Source organism: Notolepis coatsorum (assembly GCF_963971535.1).
Source record: "Notolepis coatsorum genome assembly, chromosome: 1".
Lineage (NCBI taxonomy): Eukaryota > Metazoa > Chordata > Actinopteri > Aulopiformes > Paralepididae > Notolepis > Notolepis coatsorum.
The window spans coordinates 219,710,377-219,729,788 of record NC_140165.1 but is presented as its reverse complement, the minus strand read 5'-3'; the positions used below and the strand labels follow the sequence as shown (position 1 = coordinate 219,729,788).

Here is a 19,412-nt window from a genome sequence, read left to right as displayed (position 1 = left end):
CTAGCGTTAGCCAGTTGATCAATTCTATTCATGTCTCCTCCTCCTCGACTTCCACTGTTTGTTGATAACTGTGACGCGGCTCTCGCCTTCTGTAGTAGCGAAGCAAAGATAGTATCTGCTGTGTGCAGTCACAGTGCAGTGGATGAGAGGAAATTATATGAATGAATCGGTTTTGACCGATGCAAAGACGCTACAACAAGATGCATCGCGAGTTCAGCCTGAATTGTAGCCGATGCGGACTTATTCCACCGGTGCACTCGCATCGTGAACGTTTATGCCGGTGCACCGATGCGAATCGATGAATTTTAACATCACTACCATGGACAGGCCAGAGAAGGAAGATTGGGGGAAAAGACCAGGAGAAGGGGACTGGAGAAGGAAGGCTGGGGAAACAAACCAAGGAGAAGGAGACTGGAGAAGGAAGGCTGGGGTAACAAACCAAGGAGAAGGAGACTGGAGAAGGAAGGCTGGGGAAACAAACCAAGGAGAAGGAGACTGGAGAAGGAAGGCTGGGGTAACAAACCAAGGAGAAGGAGACTGGAGAAGGAAGGCTGGGGAAACAGGGGCAGGGGCAAAAGCAGGGGTTTCTCTAAAGTGGGAGGAGGAGTAGGAGGTTCAAGGGGTATTCTGGGAGCAGGAGCAGAAGCAACGTGCTCCCCGGAAACAGGAGCAGGGAGCTGCTCAGTAACAGGAGCAGGGAGCTGCTCAGGAACAGGAGCAGGGAGCTGCTCAGTAACAGGAGCAGGGAGCTCCTCAGTAACAGGAGCAGGGAGCTCCTCAGTAACAGGAGCAGGGAGCTCCTCAGTAACAGGAGCAGGGAGCTCCTCAGTAACAGGAGCAGGGAGCTCCTCAGTAACAGGAGCAGGGAGCTCCTCAGTAACAGGAGCAGAGAGCTGCTCAGGAACAGGAGCAGGGAGCTGCTCAGTAACAGGAGCAGGGAGCTCCTCAGTAACAGGAGCAGGGAGCTGCTCAGTAACAGGAGCAGGGAGCTGCTCAGTAACAGGAGCAGGGAGCTCCTCAGTAACAGGAGCAGGGAGCTGCTCAGTAACAGGAGCAGGGAGCTGCTCAGTAACAGGAGCAGGGAGCTGCTCAGTAACAGGAGCAGGGAGCTGCTCAGTAACAGGAGCAGGGAGCTCCTCAGTAACAGGAGCAGGGAGCTGCTCAGTAACAGGAGCAGGGAGCTGCTCAGTAACAGGAGCAGGGAGCTCCTCAGTAACAGGAGCAGGGAGCTGCTCAGTAACAGGAGCAGGGAGCTCCTCAGTAACAGGAGCAGGGAGCTGCTCAGTAACAGGAGCAGGGAGCTGCTCAGTAACAGGAGCAGGGAGCTGCTCAGTAACAGGAGCAGGGAGCTCCTCAGTAACAGGAGCAGGGAGCTGCTCAGTAACAGGAGCAGAGAGCTCCTCAGTAACAGGAGCAGGGAGCTGCTCAGTAACAGGAGCAGGGAGCTCCTCAGTAACAGGAGCAGGGAGCTCCTCAGTAACAGGAGCAGGGAGCTGCTCAGTAACAGGAGCAGGGAGCTGCTCAGGAACAGGAGCAGGGAGCTGCTCAGTAACAGGAGCAGGGAGCTGCTCAGTAACAGGAGCAGGGAGCTCCTCAGTAACAGGAGCAGGGAGCTCCTCAGTAACAGGAGCAGGGAGCTGCTCAGTAACAGGAGCAGGGAGCTGCTCAGTAACAGGAGCAGGGAGCTGCTCAGTAACAGGAGCAGGGAGCTGCTCAGTAAGAGGAGCAGGGAGCTGCTCAGTAACAGGAGCAGGGAGCTGCTCAGTAACAGGAGCAGGGAGCTGCTCAGTAACAGGAGCAGGGAGCTGCTCAGTAACAGGAGCAGGGAGCTGCTCAGTAACAGGAGCAGGGAGCTGCTCAGTAACAGTGAACATAGACAATGGACCAGCACAGAGAACAGGAAACAAGGAACTAAAATACACAGGGAGAAATAACAAACAAGAAACACCTGGGATGATTATGATTGGAGACACCTGGGAGGGGAACAGACTGACAAAGAACTACAGGAAATTAAACCAAATTCCAGACACTGGGACAAAACAAGAAACTACAAACAGTGAACATAATACAAGAAAGTAAAAAAGTCTAAACTAGCAGGGGAAAAGAGAGAGATGGGGGGGGGAGAGAGAGAGAGAGAGAGAGAGAGAGAGAGAGAGAGAGAGAGAGAGAGAGAGAGAGAGAGAGAAGAGAAAGAACCCAGTGTGTGTGTGTGTGTGTGTGTGTGTGTGTGTGTGTGTGTGTGTGTGTGTGTGTGTGTGTGTGTGTGTGTGTGTGTGTGTGTTGTATTTCGCCGGGATCACCACCTTATTGTAGAGCTATGTCGGTGGGAATCTCGCACTCCTGGCAGCGTGTATGCTTTACCCAACGCAGTTGTGTTTCCGCGTGCGGGTTTTGCGCTCTGATTGGCCAGGTCATGTGACATGTGCGCCAATCGTGGGACAGCAAGTTCTGCGCCTATTTCCGGGTCTAACAGCCTGCAAACTACCTGGTGTTCTATCGCCATGCTCTAAGACAAACTCTAACCTTAACCAACTTCGAAAGAGTGCCTAAGCTTAACCGTCGAAAGAAGGGGAGGCGTTCTATCGCCATGCTCTAAGACAAACTCTAACCTTAACCAACTTCGAAAGAGCGCCTAAGCTTAACCAGTGTAGACACTTGCGGTCCCACGATTGGGCGTACATCATGTCACATGACCAGAAATTACCTGGCCAATCAGAGACGCGGAAACACAACTGCGTTGGGTAAAGCATTCACCCCTCCTGGCAGGGTCAGCCAAGCCGAACACGTCAAAGGGTAGAGGCCAGACTAAGAGTGATCCCAGAACACCTTAACGGCAGAGCAGGCGGAAGATGGTGGGTGTGAGAACCACCACAACGGCTGTGAAGGTGGAGGAAGGCACCCCCACTGCCACGTGGGTAAACCCGGGGGGGTACAGTGGCTAGGGGAGTAAACCCTGAAGACAAATCTGCCCTGGGGACAGGCACCGGACCACCGGCAGCCCCCTGCAACACCTGCCAGACGAACGTCAGCATGGGTTCTCTCCTGCCACTGGAGGTCAATCTGCAAGGAATGAAGATGGTGAGAGTGAGGACTGTACAGCCACACCCTCACCGTAATCCTCACCTATGTGCAAGCGTGGTGTTGTGGAATGGTGGTAGGTACAGGCCAAGGATGTGGCTGCGAGTGTCTAGCCAAATCATGCACACAGGTGACAATGGTCACTGAGACTGCGGGATGGAGCAGCGCATTGCTTTGGCAGCTTCCATTGTGACTGGGCAGCTCCACACTGCTCACCCCCGAGATGGGGAAGGACCTAGAAAAGGTGGTCCGAACATTATCTGCTCTTCTATCTCCGGGCGGTATACTGCAACTGTCAGAGCATCCCTCTGTGCGGTCGAAAAACTAAAGTAAGAAATAAGCATTTATGCATTGCTTCGTGGACTGTTCGCACACTGCAGCTCTCAGCAAGACCAGACTACATGGAGATGACTCCCTGGCAGAGGTTGGTGCAGGGTACACCTTCTTCTGGAAGGGGGTCCCTGAAGGCACTCCATGGAGTAGGCTTTGCTGTGAAGTCCCAACTGCTGCAACGCATCCCTGAGTCCCCTATCGGCGTCAAGCGAACGCCTAATGACATGACGCATTCCCCTTGCAAAGGGACGCTTCGCCACTCTCATTAGTGCTTATGCACCAACTCTAGATGCTGAGTTCAAGATCAAAGAGGATTTCTACCGAGCTCTGGACTCCATACTAGGGGTGTAACGGTACACAGAAGCCACGGTTCGGTACGTACCTCGGTATTGGGGTCACGGTTCGGTACGAGTTTGTTACAACAGAAAACACATATTTATAATAATTATTATTAATATAATTTATTTTAAATTTAAAATTTTTTATGTATATATTATATTTATGATAATTATTATAATTATTATTATTAAATAGAATAATTTTCTATAGGCTTGCCGTGGTAGTCAGTGATACTGGTGTCATTCTGCCCCTTTAACAACTTATCCTTGCTAAGTTTCAGTTTCACTTCTAGAGAGAATTTAACTTCACGACGAGACTGAATACTAGAGAACAGATGACATATTACAACAATGGCAGAGGATTATTTGGATTTAAACACAGTGGAGTTCAGATGATCTGTCCGGAAAAGTATGTTTATTTTTTTTATTTGATTGTGCCTGTGAGTCCGGTGGGGGAGAATGTTGATGTGTTTGTTGGCGATGCGTGTGTGTTTCTTTCCATTGATTTCATTTGGTTAACGTTATTGGGCGAACAAGAAAACAAAAGAAAACTGTAAAATTGTAATGACCCTGCAGCTGTTCCAATGTAAATGTGCCTTCCTCCGCTCTGAAGTCGGACTCGGTGTGCCCGGCCACGCGCTCTGTTCTCGCACGGACCTCGCGAGTGCCTGCATGTGGGACTTGTGTGTTTGCGCTGTGGGGCATATTCGTCGTATGATGCGCGTACCGCACCGTGACGGCCGTACTGTCAATTTGCGGGACAAATACACGTACCGTTACACCCCTACTCCATACTACAGAAAACTCCAGCTACGGACTCATGGGAGACTTCAATGCCAGAGTGGGCATGGAGCACCTGGTATGGGACAGAGTTATTGGCCAACACGGAGTAGGGAAGATAAATAACTATGGGCTTTGGCTCCTCTCCCTCTGTGCAGAACACCACCTGGTCATAACACCATCTTCCAGATGAAGAACAGGTTCAAAACCACCTGGCAGCCCCCCCCGCTCTAAACACTGGCATCTCCTGGTCTATGTGATTGTACGCCAAAAGAACAGGCAGGATGTCCTTACCACCTGGGTCATGCATGGAGCCGAGTGCTGGACTGATCACCTCATGGTCAGATCCAAACTCCTCATGAGTATTAAACCCTGTGGACCAAGGGCAGCACCTAACAAGAAACTCAATTATGCAGCACTGAACACTCCCACCTCGAAAGACCACCTCCTTGCTGAAAACCTCAACAAGATCCCGGGGCAATCAGCTGACTGTCCAGCTCTGCGCCAGGCTATCCACAGCGTAGCCTCTGAGGCGCTTGGTCAGATGAGGAAACGTCACCAGGACTGGTTTGATTGTAACTCAGCCAAGATAGTCCCTACTAAAAACCAAGCATGAAGCCCACAAAGCTCTCCTGTCCTGCCCTGGTTCTCCAACCCTGAAAGCTGCCTTTGCTGCAGCAAGAACAGCAACCCAGTGCGCCCTCTGGACTATGGAGGACACCTGGTGGATACAGCAATGGAGCCTGATCCAAAGCCTGGTAGACTGCAACAACACCCAGGGTTTTTACGATGCCATCAAAGCATTGTATGGCCCCAGGAAGCGGGCGATTGCTCCAGTTCGATCAGTCGACGGTTATAATCTCTTTAAGGACCGACATGAGATCCTCGCCCGATGGGCAAACCACTTTGAGTCTCTACTCTATCACACCAACCCCACTAACCCGCATAGCCTGGATAATCTCACAGACATGCCCCATCACACACCTGGACACCCCACCACACTTCTCTGAGACCCGTCAAGCCATTGCGGGTCTAAAGAACAATAAAAGCCCTGGACCCGATGGCATCCCAGCAGAGGGTTTCAAACACGGAGGATACCTCCTCACGCGCCGTCTGTACCTCCTGAGCACTTTGCTCTCATTTGGCGGCTCCGGGCTGCATTTTTTGCCAATATGCATTGTTTGAAAGTTGAATTTGCCGCCTTTCAATCGTCACCACACTCAACCTATTGTGTGCTTCGGTTCTCGAGTTACAAGACAAAATATCAAGACAAGCCATTCCGACAAGTGACCACGTCCGGTTGTAAACGGTCCTGATGGCGAAAATTATTGACCACCATTGTAGCCAAGCGCTGAGTGCAACGAGAAGGGGGCAGAAGAAGATGAACAAGTTCTTTGTTTTTACTCGTGCGTCTGAATGAATGGAAGTGGATGGCCATTTTGGATAATCACGCTGTAATTGCGGTACACACATTACAAAAACCTTTGTTAAACACACATTTTCTGTGGGATTTTTATAACCTGTACTACATAAGACTTCAGGCTATGGAACCGTCAGGTTTTCCAGCTCCTACCTCTCAGCTGGAACCCAAAAACACGCATCTGGCAACAAGTCAACATAAAAGTAAGGAGAAAATATTTTATTTCAGTGTGTTTAAACCCCTGTTTCTCTATTACATTAGCACTCAAAATGATTTTTCTTTATTGTGTAAGAAACTTCAAAATGTTACCTTTCAAAAGAGACCAGAGTCATGCATGGCCAATCGACAGGCATTTTTGCTAAATTTGCAGGACTGTTAACACTTTGAGCGCCACGCCGTGTTTTCCTTTTTACCCCCTTGAATGCCACGGTCCACTCCCAATGTTAACGTTAATATCGCCTAATCTATGTTTTAAATTATGGCTATGTGTCTAATCTGCCCGTCGCTTATCAAAGAATCATTTTCCAGTCAGTGTTGTCAAGGCAGATTGGTTTTTTATCGCTTCATTTACGTTTGAGAGCATTTTGAAAAGCACTCGTTTTCAGGTGAAAAACAGCCCATTCTGTGATAATCGCTTTTTACTGGAATATTCCAGAACGTTGATATTTGTCGGCCTATTTATGAATCGTTTTCAAATAAATGCTAGATGATCAATAGTATACGTGCACGCACGCACGTTCGAGCCGCACGCTGATAATAGCTGATTTCATTTCCTCATGGATTTTACAGTGAAACAGATAGAGCACATATCACAAAAAAGCTTATATCTCCTCGAAAACGAGTCTGATTATCCTAACACTGATAACATAGATTCCTTACCTGACATCAGATGGTATCCAAATGGTATATTCCAATTCCTGATCACCATTCGAAAAAATCGATAAGTGTATAGATCTAACGTGTATACAGTAGAACTCATGATCCGCGGGGCTCAGAGGATCCAGAATGAACTCTGGTAACCCCGGCTGCATCAGTGGACTGGAAAATGTGGACTGGAATTATTTTTTTTCCATCCATTTTCATTGAGTCCATTCCAAAAGGGTGATTTACCATCTGGGAGACGATAGGGGGTGCTTTTTTCACATCTGATCGCCGGCGGCCCTTGGGTAGGCTAGGGTAGGCTCGCGTGATGCAATATGATTTTAGATCGCTAAAAAAAAAATAATAATAATTCCGAGAAATCTCGTGAGTGGCTTTCAACGTAACTATCGTAAACACGAGATTAGCCGTGAGTGGCTCTCAAAGTGTTAAGGGGTTAAAACAGTGGATAATTTCACCTACCTCGGCTCCATGACTTATGCTGCTCGCTTGACGCGGATATACACACGTATCAATAAAACCACATCATCCTTTGGACACCTACGCAGCAGGGTTTTCGGAAATGAAACCTGAAGGTCAGCACCAAGGTTGTCGTTTATAACGCAGTATGTCTCTCCACTCTGCTCTATGGAGCAGAATCCTGGACCCCATACCGTCGGCACATCACCAACCTGGAGGCCTTCCACATCCGCTGCCTACAGAGGATTCTCTGCCTGACCTGGGAAGATCGAGTCCCCCATACAGACATCCTCAACAACACCAACTCAATCTGTATGGCGGCAGCTATGGCCAAAAAACATCTTTGCTGGATAGGGCACACCATTTGTATGCCTGACCATCGCCTGCCCCGCCAAGTCCTCTATGGCCAACTGAGAGGAGCAAAGCGGGCTGCTGGAGGCCAAAAGGACTATACCAGGGACCTCCTAAAGCGAGCAAACATCAACATCACGCAGCTTGAAACTCTGACACTCAACAGATCAGCCTGGCAAGTCACTTGTGCCACTGCAGTTTCCCAAATACACCAAACCAACCAAGACCAAAGATCTGAGAGGCGCACCAGCGACACCACGAGAAGTGGCACCAGCGGCAGCGTTGCTGAATCCCCCCCCATCCCTGGAGCAAGTGTCATCATCGAACACGATGGACAGCTAAGAGAGTATGTGTGTGTGTTTGTCTGTGTGTAGGGGTCAGATAAAGGTATAGGAGTGTCTGCATAATGTGTGTGTGTGTGTGTGTGTGTGTGTGTGTGTGTGTGTGTGTGTGTGTGTGTGTGTGTGTGTGTGTGTGTGTGTGTGTGTGTGTGTGTGTGTGTGTGTGTGTGTGTGTGTGTGTGTGTGTGTGTGTGTGTGTGTGTGTGTGTGTGTGTGTGTGTGTGTGTGTGTGTGTGTGTGTGTGAGCATGGCGAATGTGGGGTTCGGAGGGGGTGGGTAGAGTTCAGCAGGCAGCCAGGTTTAGATGGGTAACAGTTTGGAGAAGAAGCTGTTTCTGAGCCTGGTAGTGCAGGCTCTGAGGCTCCTGATACGCCTCCCAGAGGGCAGGAGGGAGAACGGGCCGTGGTTGGGGTTGGTGGGATCTCTGATGCTGATGCTGAGACCTCTACACAGGCAGTATTTGTGATAGATGTCTTTTATAGCTGGGAGCTGGTGATATACACTGGATCACCTTGACAACCCGCTGCACAGCTTTCTGGTCAGCTGATGTTACCGGCACACAGGGATATAAACAGCATCAGATAAATACAGATGCATGCTATTACTGTTATACTGCATCTTGTTTACATCCAGTAGTAAACCAAAATATTATGTTTTTAGCAACCATGGCCACCATTGTTTTGCACATAGCAACCATTGTCTCTTCCATTGACATGTACAAAACAATGGTTGCTATGTTACAGGCAGCCATGCTAGAAGAAAGAGAACTACACAAACATTCCGTGCAAGGCCTTGATCCTTTCAGAAGTATTATGTTGCTATTCCGTTGCTAGGGGGAACATCTTTGACTACTGTTTATTTCCTGTCAGTAACTGTATTAACAAACATTGCAACAGGAAATGACAAAGGGCCCTATTTACAATGTTTATGTTGTAAAGTTTGAAGAGGTGATTGAGATAATTATAACATAATCTGGAATACCTTGCGTTATTATTCCTAGCACAGTGCTCAGTGGCTGAGAAGAATCCCAATTATCCTATAATGCTTTATTCACTATAGTCAAACAAAGGTCATGGTGAACTTTATTATCCCATCATCTTGCGATCACAAGAATGAATGAAAATTCAGCCAAACTCTGCAAAACATTTGTGACGGCTTGCAATGTGACCAATCCCCACAAGCTACTTGCAATTTTAGACTCTAGCAATATTTTGTCTCATAATTTAAACAAAAAGTTAATCAGAAGAAGTTACTGCAGGTGAAAGTTTTGATTTAGAGATATAAATATTTGTCCAAGGTAGAACACACAAAACCGCATTGACTCTGATGAAGACGCTGCGTCGAAACGTTAGTTTAAAATAAAGTTTATTGCCTTAAATCCCTTGTGTTCTACTTTGGACCAAATCTCTGAAGTTTGTCCCTGATTCAAGATTGCTCTACTCTGAGAGCACCAGACAGGTGGCTTGGTTGGAGCGTGTGTAACTCCTCCCTTCATACATATTTGGCCTTTCTTTCTCCTCATCTCTCTCCAGCTGGTAGCTGCCATAGTGTTTCTCAGCTTTGGCATCATTGCCTCCTCCTTCTGTCTGGTCATCGATGGGATCTTCATTGTTTTTAACATGGTGAGTTACCTACACAAATTGTGGTTCTCAAAGTGGGGGTCTGGACCCTACAATACTTAATAATATGAATAATACTAATAATCATAATAATTACAATCATAATAACAATAATAATAACAATAATGATAATAACAACAATAATAATACTAATCATAATCATAATCATAATCATAGTTTCAGACCCCTTGCCCCCATCCGACATTAAAGGAAGTTCCTTCCTCAGCACAATCCATGCTGTGCTGGACCAAACGAATGCAACGGCAATGGGACCATGCTCCAGTCCATCCAAGCCCCGACATAAACACTGAGACGTACTTCGGCTGCACCGTGGAGCAGGTTTCAGGATTTATTTCAAGGGCTTGTACAGACTCGCTTTGTGACGAACAAACCGGAGCCGCCGGTCCTGAGTATGAAGAACAGCATGGATTGTGTTGAGAAAGGACTCTACCATCATATGTTTTGAAATATTGAGTAAATATTGGGTCACCCCCCTCCCCTAAAATGAAACCTAAGTATTGTAAGATGTTTCTTCGTCTGTCTCCTTGCAGGATGTGCGTCCTCTGGAAGCAGGGAGGTGTCAGTTTTACACCAGTGGCAGCGGCTACATCTATGAGAATTACTACGCCCATGTAAGTAACAGTGTCTATGAGAATTACTACGCCCCTGTAAGTAACAGTATCTATGAGAATTACTATGCCTCCATAAGTAACAGTATCTATGAGAATTACTACGCCTCCATCAGTAACAACGTCTATGAGAATTACTATGCCTCTGTAAGTAACCGTATCTATGAGAATTACTACGCCTCCATCAGTAACAGTATCTATGAGAATTACTATACCTCTGTAAGTAACAACGTCTATGACAATTACTACGCCTCCATCAGTAACAGTATCTATGAGAATTACTATACCTCTGTAAGTAACAACGTCTATGACAATTACTACGCCTCTGTAAGTAACAGTATCTACACTATGACAATTACTACGCCTCCATCAGTAACAACGTCTATGACAATTACTATGCCTCCATAAGTAACAGTATCTATGAGAATTACTACACCTCTATAAGTAACAGTGTCAATGAGAATTACTACGCCTCCATAAGTAACAGTGTCAATGAGAATTACTACGCCTCCATTAGTAACAATGTCTATGAGAATTACTATAGAGTAGGCATGTTTATGATCTCAATATTGTGGAGAAATAATGCCTTGCTCATTGGCCACGTCTTAACAGCACTTGTGGCTGTTGCTCCTGGTCTCTAATGCTAGATTATATACTACACAGCTTTCAGCTACCAGTTTTATTATTTCTCAAATTCTTATTTCATCTTTTTACATTTCCCTTCTTTCTTATTTCTCTGGCTTAATTTGTTATACATTTTTACCACCCAAAAATGTGTATAAATTAAACAGTACAAAAAGTTTACCATTTCTTGACACAGGGATTTTGGCTGTGGTCACTGCAGGTAGGCATATCACTCTTGTGTCAGGCTGTTTACTGATGGAGGAGCCATTCAAAAACATACAGACAGCAGCTACAACTAAGCGAACGTTCCTGTGTCTCAGTTCCCCCACCTATAGTGAAGTTGTGTCTGTAGTTTAGTTTAGTTTATTTTTATTTTATTTACCCAGGGACAGTGCACATTAATCAACATCTTCAGTCTCCATATCAATGTAAATGTGCCTGAATTAGCTAATGACCTAGTTTTCATCTGTAGTCTCCATGTCTTTATGGTGTGGGAGGAAACTGGAGTACCCAGAGGAAACCCACGCAAACACAGGGAAACATGCAAACTCCACACAGAAAGGCCCCCTGCTGGGGTTCGAACCCAGGCCCTTCTTGCTCCTAACACACTCCTAACACTAACCTGGAACACCCATGTAGATAGCCTGTGTAGCAGACTACAACAATGACTGCACTTTCTACGCCGCCTTAGAGTTCATGGTGTAAGGGCGGCTGGGTGGCGCAGCGGAGATTGCGCTCGTCACCAATGCGAGAGACTCCGGTCTCGAATCCGGGTGTCAGCATTGCCTCCGGCTTGGGCCAGCCGGCATACTAACTCGTTTGGCTGAGTAAGCGGGGGGGGGGGAAGTCGATGGGGTGGTAATCTGGCGTTGTGGACAGCGACTCCTACAGGTCAGGTCAGGGCGCCTGCACAGCAAAAGACAAGAAGTGGTGAAGGCAGCGTGACCTCTCACGCGTTACACTTCACCAATGAGAGTCTGCGCTGTCAGGTGTAAAGAGAGCCGCTGGCTATCTCTGCATGTGTCGGAGGAAGCATGTGGTAGACCTCAGGGCTCCCTTGACCGACCAGTGGGGGGCACATGTGCATAACGACTAAATTGGGATGGGAGGAAAAAGCACAGAAAATCAGGCGGAGAAAAAGATAAAATAAAAAATAAAGAGTTCATGGTGTAGATCAAAAATGTATGTTACTTTTTTACCAATCTGTATTAGAGAGTCTCATCAGATACGGTATTACAGCTTGGTTTGGTAACCTGTCTGTACAACTAAAGTCCAAACTGTTTCGTCTGATGCAGACTGCATGGAAGACCATAGGGGTGAAAGGTCACCCATCCCTGCAGTCTATTTTTTAACAGGCTACTCTAAGGCAAACCAATAGAATTGTCTCGGACCCCTCCCATGTTTTACATGCCGAGTATGAGCTACTGCCCTCTGGGAGGAGGTTTAGAGTTCCACGCTCTAGACTAAATAGGTTTAAAAACTCCTTTATTCCGATCTCAGTTAAACTTTTAAATAGTGCCAGATAAATGGCAATTATCAAATAACTGATATTTGGTTGTTATATTATCGATGTTCGATAACCGATATTTGGGTATACTATTATATGTATATATATGTGGTGTTTCCAGACATCCTGCTGTGCAGGTACTTTACTATCTTTTACATTGTTTATCTCCTCTGTTTGGAGTCAGTTGTGTTGCGTCATGTCTGTATGTATGTGTCTGTGGCTGTAGTGTGGGTGTAAGCCCAAGACAAATTTCCCAGCTGATGGGACAATGAAGTGACTCTTGACTTGACTCTTGCTGTGAGGCAGCAGTGCTAACCACTGTGCCACCATGCCGTCTGTAACACTGTATCGCAGCCTACTTCTTCTGACTCATGGACTGCTATTATTTGAGTTGTAGCCTGCTTGAACCTTGTCCACATATACAGGTATTTTTGAAACCGTAGGTGTTTCTATCCATTACTGGCCTTTCGTCCCCAATGCAAGTCTTAGGTCACTGAAACCGGACCCTATTTGAAAACTTGCCAGGGTGAAGATTCTTTAGAAACGTTTAAAAACACATTTGTGTGGACGGGTGAAACCAGAGCTTATGGAAAATGCTAACATCATGACTAATGGCCCTCATTCATCAACGTGACGTAGAAAATGTTCTATTTCCATACTTAAGCACAGAATTTAGAATGTGTGCACGCACAAAAAAACGGGATTCATCACACGTGCGTACACAGGTCCTACGCACACCTGTCATGATAAATATCACCTTGGTCCTACGCCGAGGCTCGTGCACACTTTCACGTATTTGCATACCAGAACCGCCCCGATTAACCATATACGGTAATGGACACCCCCATGAAATGTGGAAAAGTGGACTAACCCAAGCGAACTCTGAGAGACTTCACTGAGAGCGAGATTGATCACCAACAACTTGAACGTATAATCTTCGGTGCACCGGGAGCCAAGGATGTTGACTGACCCAGTCCTGCTACAGAACCAGCACATTGACAGAAATAAATGACAAGAGATGACCCGACATTAAGCACTGTAATGACTGAAATTAAATCAATTTCAGCACGCCAACTCTGCGCTCTACAATGCCTATTGTGTGCGCTCGTCATGAGCCTGTGGTTCTGATCAGAGTCATTATGGCTTCGGTGGATAACCCTGATCTACATTGTGATGTTTTAGATACCCCAGTAATAACATTACAATTGAATTAAATACAATTAGGCCTGAATGAGACTCCGGCCACCGGCACATTATCAGCCAAAATGCGCGTTTATTGATGGAGCAAACTCTGAGAGATTGTTCACAGAGGCGCTGCCGAACCAAGATATAATATGATGTGTATAATATAATGTGTGTAGAGGCATATGATACAATCTATTTCGTTGTTGGTATTAGGTAGCCTATGAATTACATATAATAGCAGCCAGCCTACATTATGCAACAGTAACTTGCGCATATATAACACACAGGCTGTATGTTATATATGCGCAAGATACAACAGCTAGATTAATGATCAAGTTAGTTTACTGTATGCAGGCTTCGCAGGGCTGTGTGACACAGCCCTGCGAAGCCTGCATACAGTAAACTAACTTGATCATTAATCTAGCTGTTGTATCTTTACGCTTATGAAAACATTAAATAATATGTATAGGCTATAGGCCGCCTATATTCTCAAATGGCTTAATGGCTATCCGAGTCCTCGATATCCGAGCGGACGGACCAGTATTTATATGATCATATCATATTCATATTCATATCATAGTTTACTCTATCAGCCTACCAGCATGTAATACGTTCTTTGTTAGAACTCAACTCGTTATTATTTTGCGCATAGATTGCAGAAATACGGGAACGTTTTGATTTAGGCTTTGACACAGAATACAAGTCATGATATCACCCACACGATATATGCTCTGTGTCCAGAGCATGTATGCTTTTCATTCATTTAAGACACATTTATTGCAAGGGTTTTGTATACACATACACTCTGTCACAAATACACAAATAACCTCTGTCTGTTCTCGTTGCAATGCGCGTTTATATCGTGGGTGTTCATATGACTTGTATTCTGCTTACAGCTTCGGGGTTCCACTTATTACGTTTAACAATGGCAAAGCCTTTTAAATATAATCAAAACGTTCCCGTATTTCTGCAATATATGCGCAAAATAATAACGAGTTGAGTTACGCGGAACGCAGTCAGTGCTTATTTCCGCGTTGTAAAAATATTCTACCACCGGGCGCCAACTACGCATGGTCCGACCTGTGCTTAAATATACGCACAAAGTCAAGCACAAGTTCAAATTGATGAATCCCACACTTTGCTTAGAAATGATTGTACGCACGGGTTACGCACATATCTGTGCGTACGTCAATTTGATAAATGAGGGCCCTGCAGGGTTCCCATTATTTTGGTTATTTTCTCTGCAATCAGTACCACGGAGAGCTCCCTGCAGCCTCCCTCCAGGTCATATCATTCGTTTTTGCGTGCTGGACAGCATTTTCTATTTAAACAAAGTGGGAAAAACCCTGGTTTAAAAAATACTCGATATGGACCAGGCCTTGGTCATCTGTTGTAACTTTTCCATTTTAAATTAGTTTAAATTAGACTTCATCATCTCTTGAGAAACCACATGGATTACTGGTAGACAATCCCCTTCTGGAAGTTACAGTCTAGAATGAACGCAGAGAATGAATGCAGACACCCGCTGACATAACGTACTGTGTACACACACAGCTGATTTTAATGATGAGGGTTCTCTTCCTTCGTTAAAATCTTTAGCTTTATTCAATTTTCTCAGTACTTCTCCGCTCTCTGTCTCAGTTTCTCTCCCTTTCTCTTTGACTGTGTGTGTGTGTGTGTGTGTGTGTGTGTGTGTGTGTGTGTGTGTGTGTGCGTGCGTGCGTGCGTGCGTGTTTGTGCATACTCTGCCCTCCCCCACCCCCACTCTATGCTGATAGGATGCAGGCAAAGAGTTATGGATGCTGACAGATGCCTAGACAGACATATGTGGAAGATGAGAGACCTACACTTTGATATGGAACGTTAATTATTATCAGATTTTCAATACTGCATCGATATCGTTACATCCCAAGCTCTTGGTATTGAGTTTTAGTATTGTGGAAATGCTCTCATGCTGAAACCCTGTTGTAGCCTGGTATTACCCTGATATCCAATACCAGTATTGTCAGTGTACCATAGCTCTAAGATTATATTGGGACAGCGGTGGTCTAAAGGTTAGAGTAGCGGGTTTGTGACCGGAAGGTCGTCTGTTTGAATCCCCCGGACAGGAAAGTGAATGAATAACTCTCTCCCATCCCTCAATACCAAGCGTTGAGCAAGGCACTTAACTGCCAACTGCTACAGTGGACTTGCACAGTGGTCAACAGTGTCAGACTGTGGTTGTACTGGGCAGCTCCTAGTGGTCAACAGTGTCAGACTGTGGTTGTACTGGGCAGCTCCTAGTGGTCAACAGTGTCAGACTGTGGTTGTACTCGGAAGCTCCTAGTGGTCAACAGTATCAGACTGTGGTTGTACTGGGAAGCTCCTAGTGGTCAACAGTGTCAGACTGTGGTTGTACTGGGAAGCTCCCAGGTATGAATGGAACTGTGTGAAGCAGGGTGTTCCTGCCTGGGGGGTAGCTTATAATGAGGCATCAATTCTCACAAGGCAACGATTCAACTAAAGGCTGATCGTAGCATCGTGTGGTGCTGTCTGATATAACAGAGTTGGAGAAATGTGTTAAGGTGTTAAACAGAGTTCTGTATCGTTAGTGGCTTAGCTTGGCATCGCTACTGCACTATCTCGCGTACGTGCACGCGTACTGAATAAACCACAAATGTACCTCTAATACCAGTATTAGTCTGACCACACCCCTCATCAGCTTACCTTCATAAGCAGGTGTGTGGTCACCTGCTCTCCTCCTTCTCGCTTTCACCACAAGGAAGAGGTGCCTCGGTAGATCCCCACACTTGACACCATGATGGAAGAAATTGGATTAGGAACAGCTTGGGAAACAAGGATACGTTGACATCATATCTTTATTTTCTCTCTCACTATTTTCGAGAAAATACGGCGATATTGTCTTCGTACTGGAGTGTCTAGAAGATGATGATCATTCTACAAACCCTCCACCGGTTTTCGTATTGGGAGCACGCCGCTGCATGCTTCTCAACTGCAGTTCCTTGCTGTGTTTGTTGGGGTGAAACCTGTCAGGCCACAGCTGAACTGTCGGACATGCCGCTGTTGTGAGGAGCGGTGCGTTCCAGGTTGGGTGAGTAGTGTTTGCTGGCGGGCTCCACTTGTCTGTTAGTGCTATGGGGGCTACTTGACAAAGTTTATGGAAACCGGCCCCAGGCTAGGGTCCTTTGTTTAGCCGTCTAGGCGACAGAAGGCCTTGGTCTGGCGACCATTATAGTTTTAACTAGTGGGCCGCGACCATTGACACTGGTGATCCCTGTGTGTTCTGGACGAGTGGATTCTCTCTGTCACCGTGTTAAGACCCCATCTTTCATATCCAAATGAGAGTATTCCTTCACGAGGGGATATGTGCATGTAATGTGCGATAGCGGCAGATTCATGTTCAAAGTCAGCTATACAGGCCAGTTGGTACTGTGCTGATTCCGCCGGACGTGTTAATGTCACCGTTGTGAAGCGGTGTTGACGTCTTGTTTTCTCTTTTCTCTTAAAAAGTGAGGAGGGTTCAGAACGGCGGCCTGTCTGGGTGAGTGTTATGTCATTGTTTACATGTTCATAGCTTACGGTTAGCCGGTCGGTGGCCTGGCGCGGGGTAGCTTGGCTTCTCGCGCGCCGCCGGGAGCTCGCTCCTGATCGCGTGCGTCGTAGATCGGCGTCTCGCGAGCGGAAGCAATAGCACCCGAACGGTTGGAGCAGCCGTTAGCTTGATGCTATTCTGTTGAACGTGCTTTGATTTTTAACATGTTTTACACTCTTGACCACGACGTCATCCTTGACAGGGGATGTTCGTCGACCCTGCCTGAGCCTAGACGGGGATTGCGTCAACAAAGAGGACTGTAGCGACTGGTGGAGCGGCGACGCTGCCCGGATCGAACAACACGGGACGGCTGTGTTCTACGGTGGCTTGTGACTGCACTTCGCTGATCTGCGTTCCGGGCAGGTACGGGGTTGGCCAGACCTCATAAACACGTCTTCTGGTTTTACCTTGCTAAATGTATTGTGAATAACGGTGTTTTTTCCCAAAGCGTGTGTTGTTGCAATGCATTTGAGATACGTTGCGGGTTGTGTGTGAGCTGTTTTTGTCACTGGCAGTTAGCTTCTCCGTGAGGTCGTGATGTATTGATCTGGTTGTTGTGTGAGAAACATCATGGTGTTTATGTGTACCGTGTACTCACTACTAAGGCAACTAACCTATGAAGCTATGCTTGGTGACGAGTGAGTAAAAGAATGTTCTTTCTCAGACTGTAATGACAATGAACAGTGAGTTCACACATTAACAGGTTTTCCTGTTTTAACTGGCCGTATTGAGGGTAAAATAGGAGGATTGTGTTTCCCCCCCCGGTTCCCTGGGGACTTTATCACCTCCTATCAGACATGTTGTGCATTAATTGTGTCTTTTGTGTGGTAGGGATACGATGTAACTCTCAGCTTGATTGCTGAGGTTGTGCTAAATCTGCTGGAGAAACTTATTTCCTAAAGGGAAATTGGTTTGGTTGCTGTCATGTGTGCTTAGCAAGGCCTGTGGTCGATACTAATCAAGAATGATGTATTCTCTCATTGTGAAAAAAACGGCGTTCCTCTGTTGAGTGTTTTTGCCATTTTTTGTAGGTGATGATGGGTTGTGTGTGTCATGTGACCTACAACTGGGTTGTACTGGCCACAGAAGCACATGTGTATGTTGGACCGGGGTTCTTAGAGCCCTCTCTATTCTGTGTTTTTCCTTAGTAAAAATCAGATAGCAGGTTAGCTCGTGCGCTGTGTGGAGCTGTGAAACGCTTCATAGAGCTGACTATGACTGTGTCATATTCTCTTTTTGTCGTTACGTCGTATCATGGGTGTGGGGTCGTAAAGGGGTGAACTGGTAACCTTTCCTCTCCCCATTGTTCTGTCGGTCAGGGGTACACCCCCTGTCCTTCAAGGTTCCCGTCACGTGGCGGTTCGGCACGTTACGGGGGGGGGGGGGGGGGGGGAGGGAGTTCCTGGTCCCACGGCCTGGTATATTGGGCGTGTGCACCGCAGGAATTCCCCCGCCATAGAGTACGTCACCGTGCGCGTCTCTGTTGGTAGGACTTCCGTGTGCTGTTCAGGTCCATGTGATGGATCTGTTTTCAGGGGGGGTGGTCAGGGCTCCTCCTCACCAAGCGCCTACTCAGGCCTTCTGTGAGTTCGGACTCCTTCTTCCATGTGAGGAAGCCTCCATCAGAGTACAGAGCCTTCCTCCTCAGATTGTCAAAGTGAGTGGACCCTCTAGAAGGGTCCTTTTCTATTGTATGTATATTCGATTCAATTCGTTTATTGAGTGTGTATGGGTTCGGTGCCTCTTCCCCGGAGGCCCTAAAACCAGTTTTTTACATGGCTCAAGGTGCAATATATTCTTTTCAATCTGTACAGCTCGCGTGGGAAGTCTCTCTGGGGATCCCCGTCTCTTTCCTATGGGAGGGTGGTGGGATGTAAAAATGTGAACATTTTTTACCCCGGCTGTGTAGACTGGGATACATACTGTTGATGCTTCCTTCTTTCTATTCCAGAAGTGTTGGAGTTAGGGAGTGTCACACCCCTCTTGTCGTTCCCCTGGGCGCCTTGGGGATTCAATGACAGGTCTAAATAGCCTGTTCATTGATGGGGGTGTGTCCCGACGCACGTATAGTGCTAGCTCGCTGTAAACAGGCGATTGACTGGCACGCCTTAGTTGCTTGTGGTTGAAACAGCGTTTTTATAAAGCAACTGAGATGGGGGTTTTTCCTCTTCCGGCGACCACATCCCATGACCTGGGTGGGTTGTCGACGGATTCTCGTTCATGTCTGGGGGATGATGACGGGATGGATCTGAACATATGTAGTGGGGTCTCACGCCC

General features: G+C 46.7%; 1 protein-coding gene across 1 annotated transcript in view; it reads left to right on the top strand.

Moving 5' to 3' along the window:
* Window positions 1-19,412, top strand: part of LOC311229220 (transmembrane protein 255B) — a 99,270-nt gene that overhangs the window by 40,321 nt on the left and 39,537 nt on the right. The window contains exons 4-5 of the mRNA XM_084315293.1: window positions 9,512-9,601; window positions 10,150-10,230. Coding sequence (XP_084171419.1) covers window positions 9,512-9,601; window positions 10,150-10,230 — 171 coding nt within the window. The remainder of the gene's footprint in view (window positions 1-9,511; window positions 9,602-10,149; window positions 10,231-19,412) is intronic.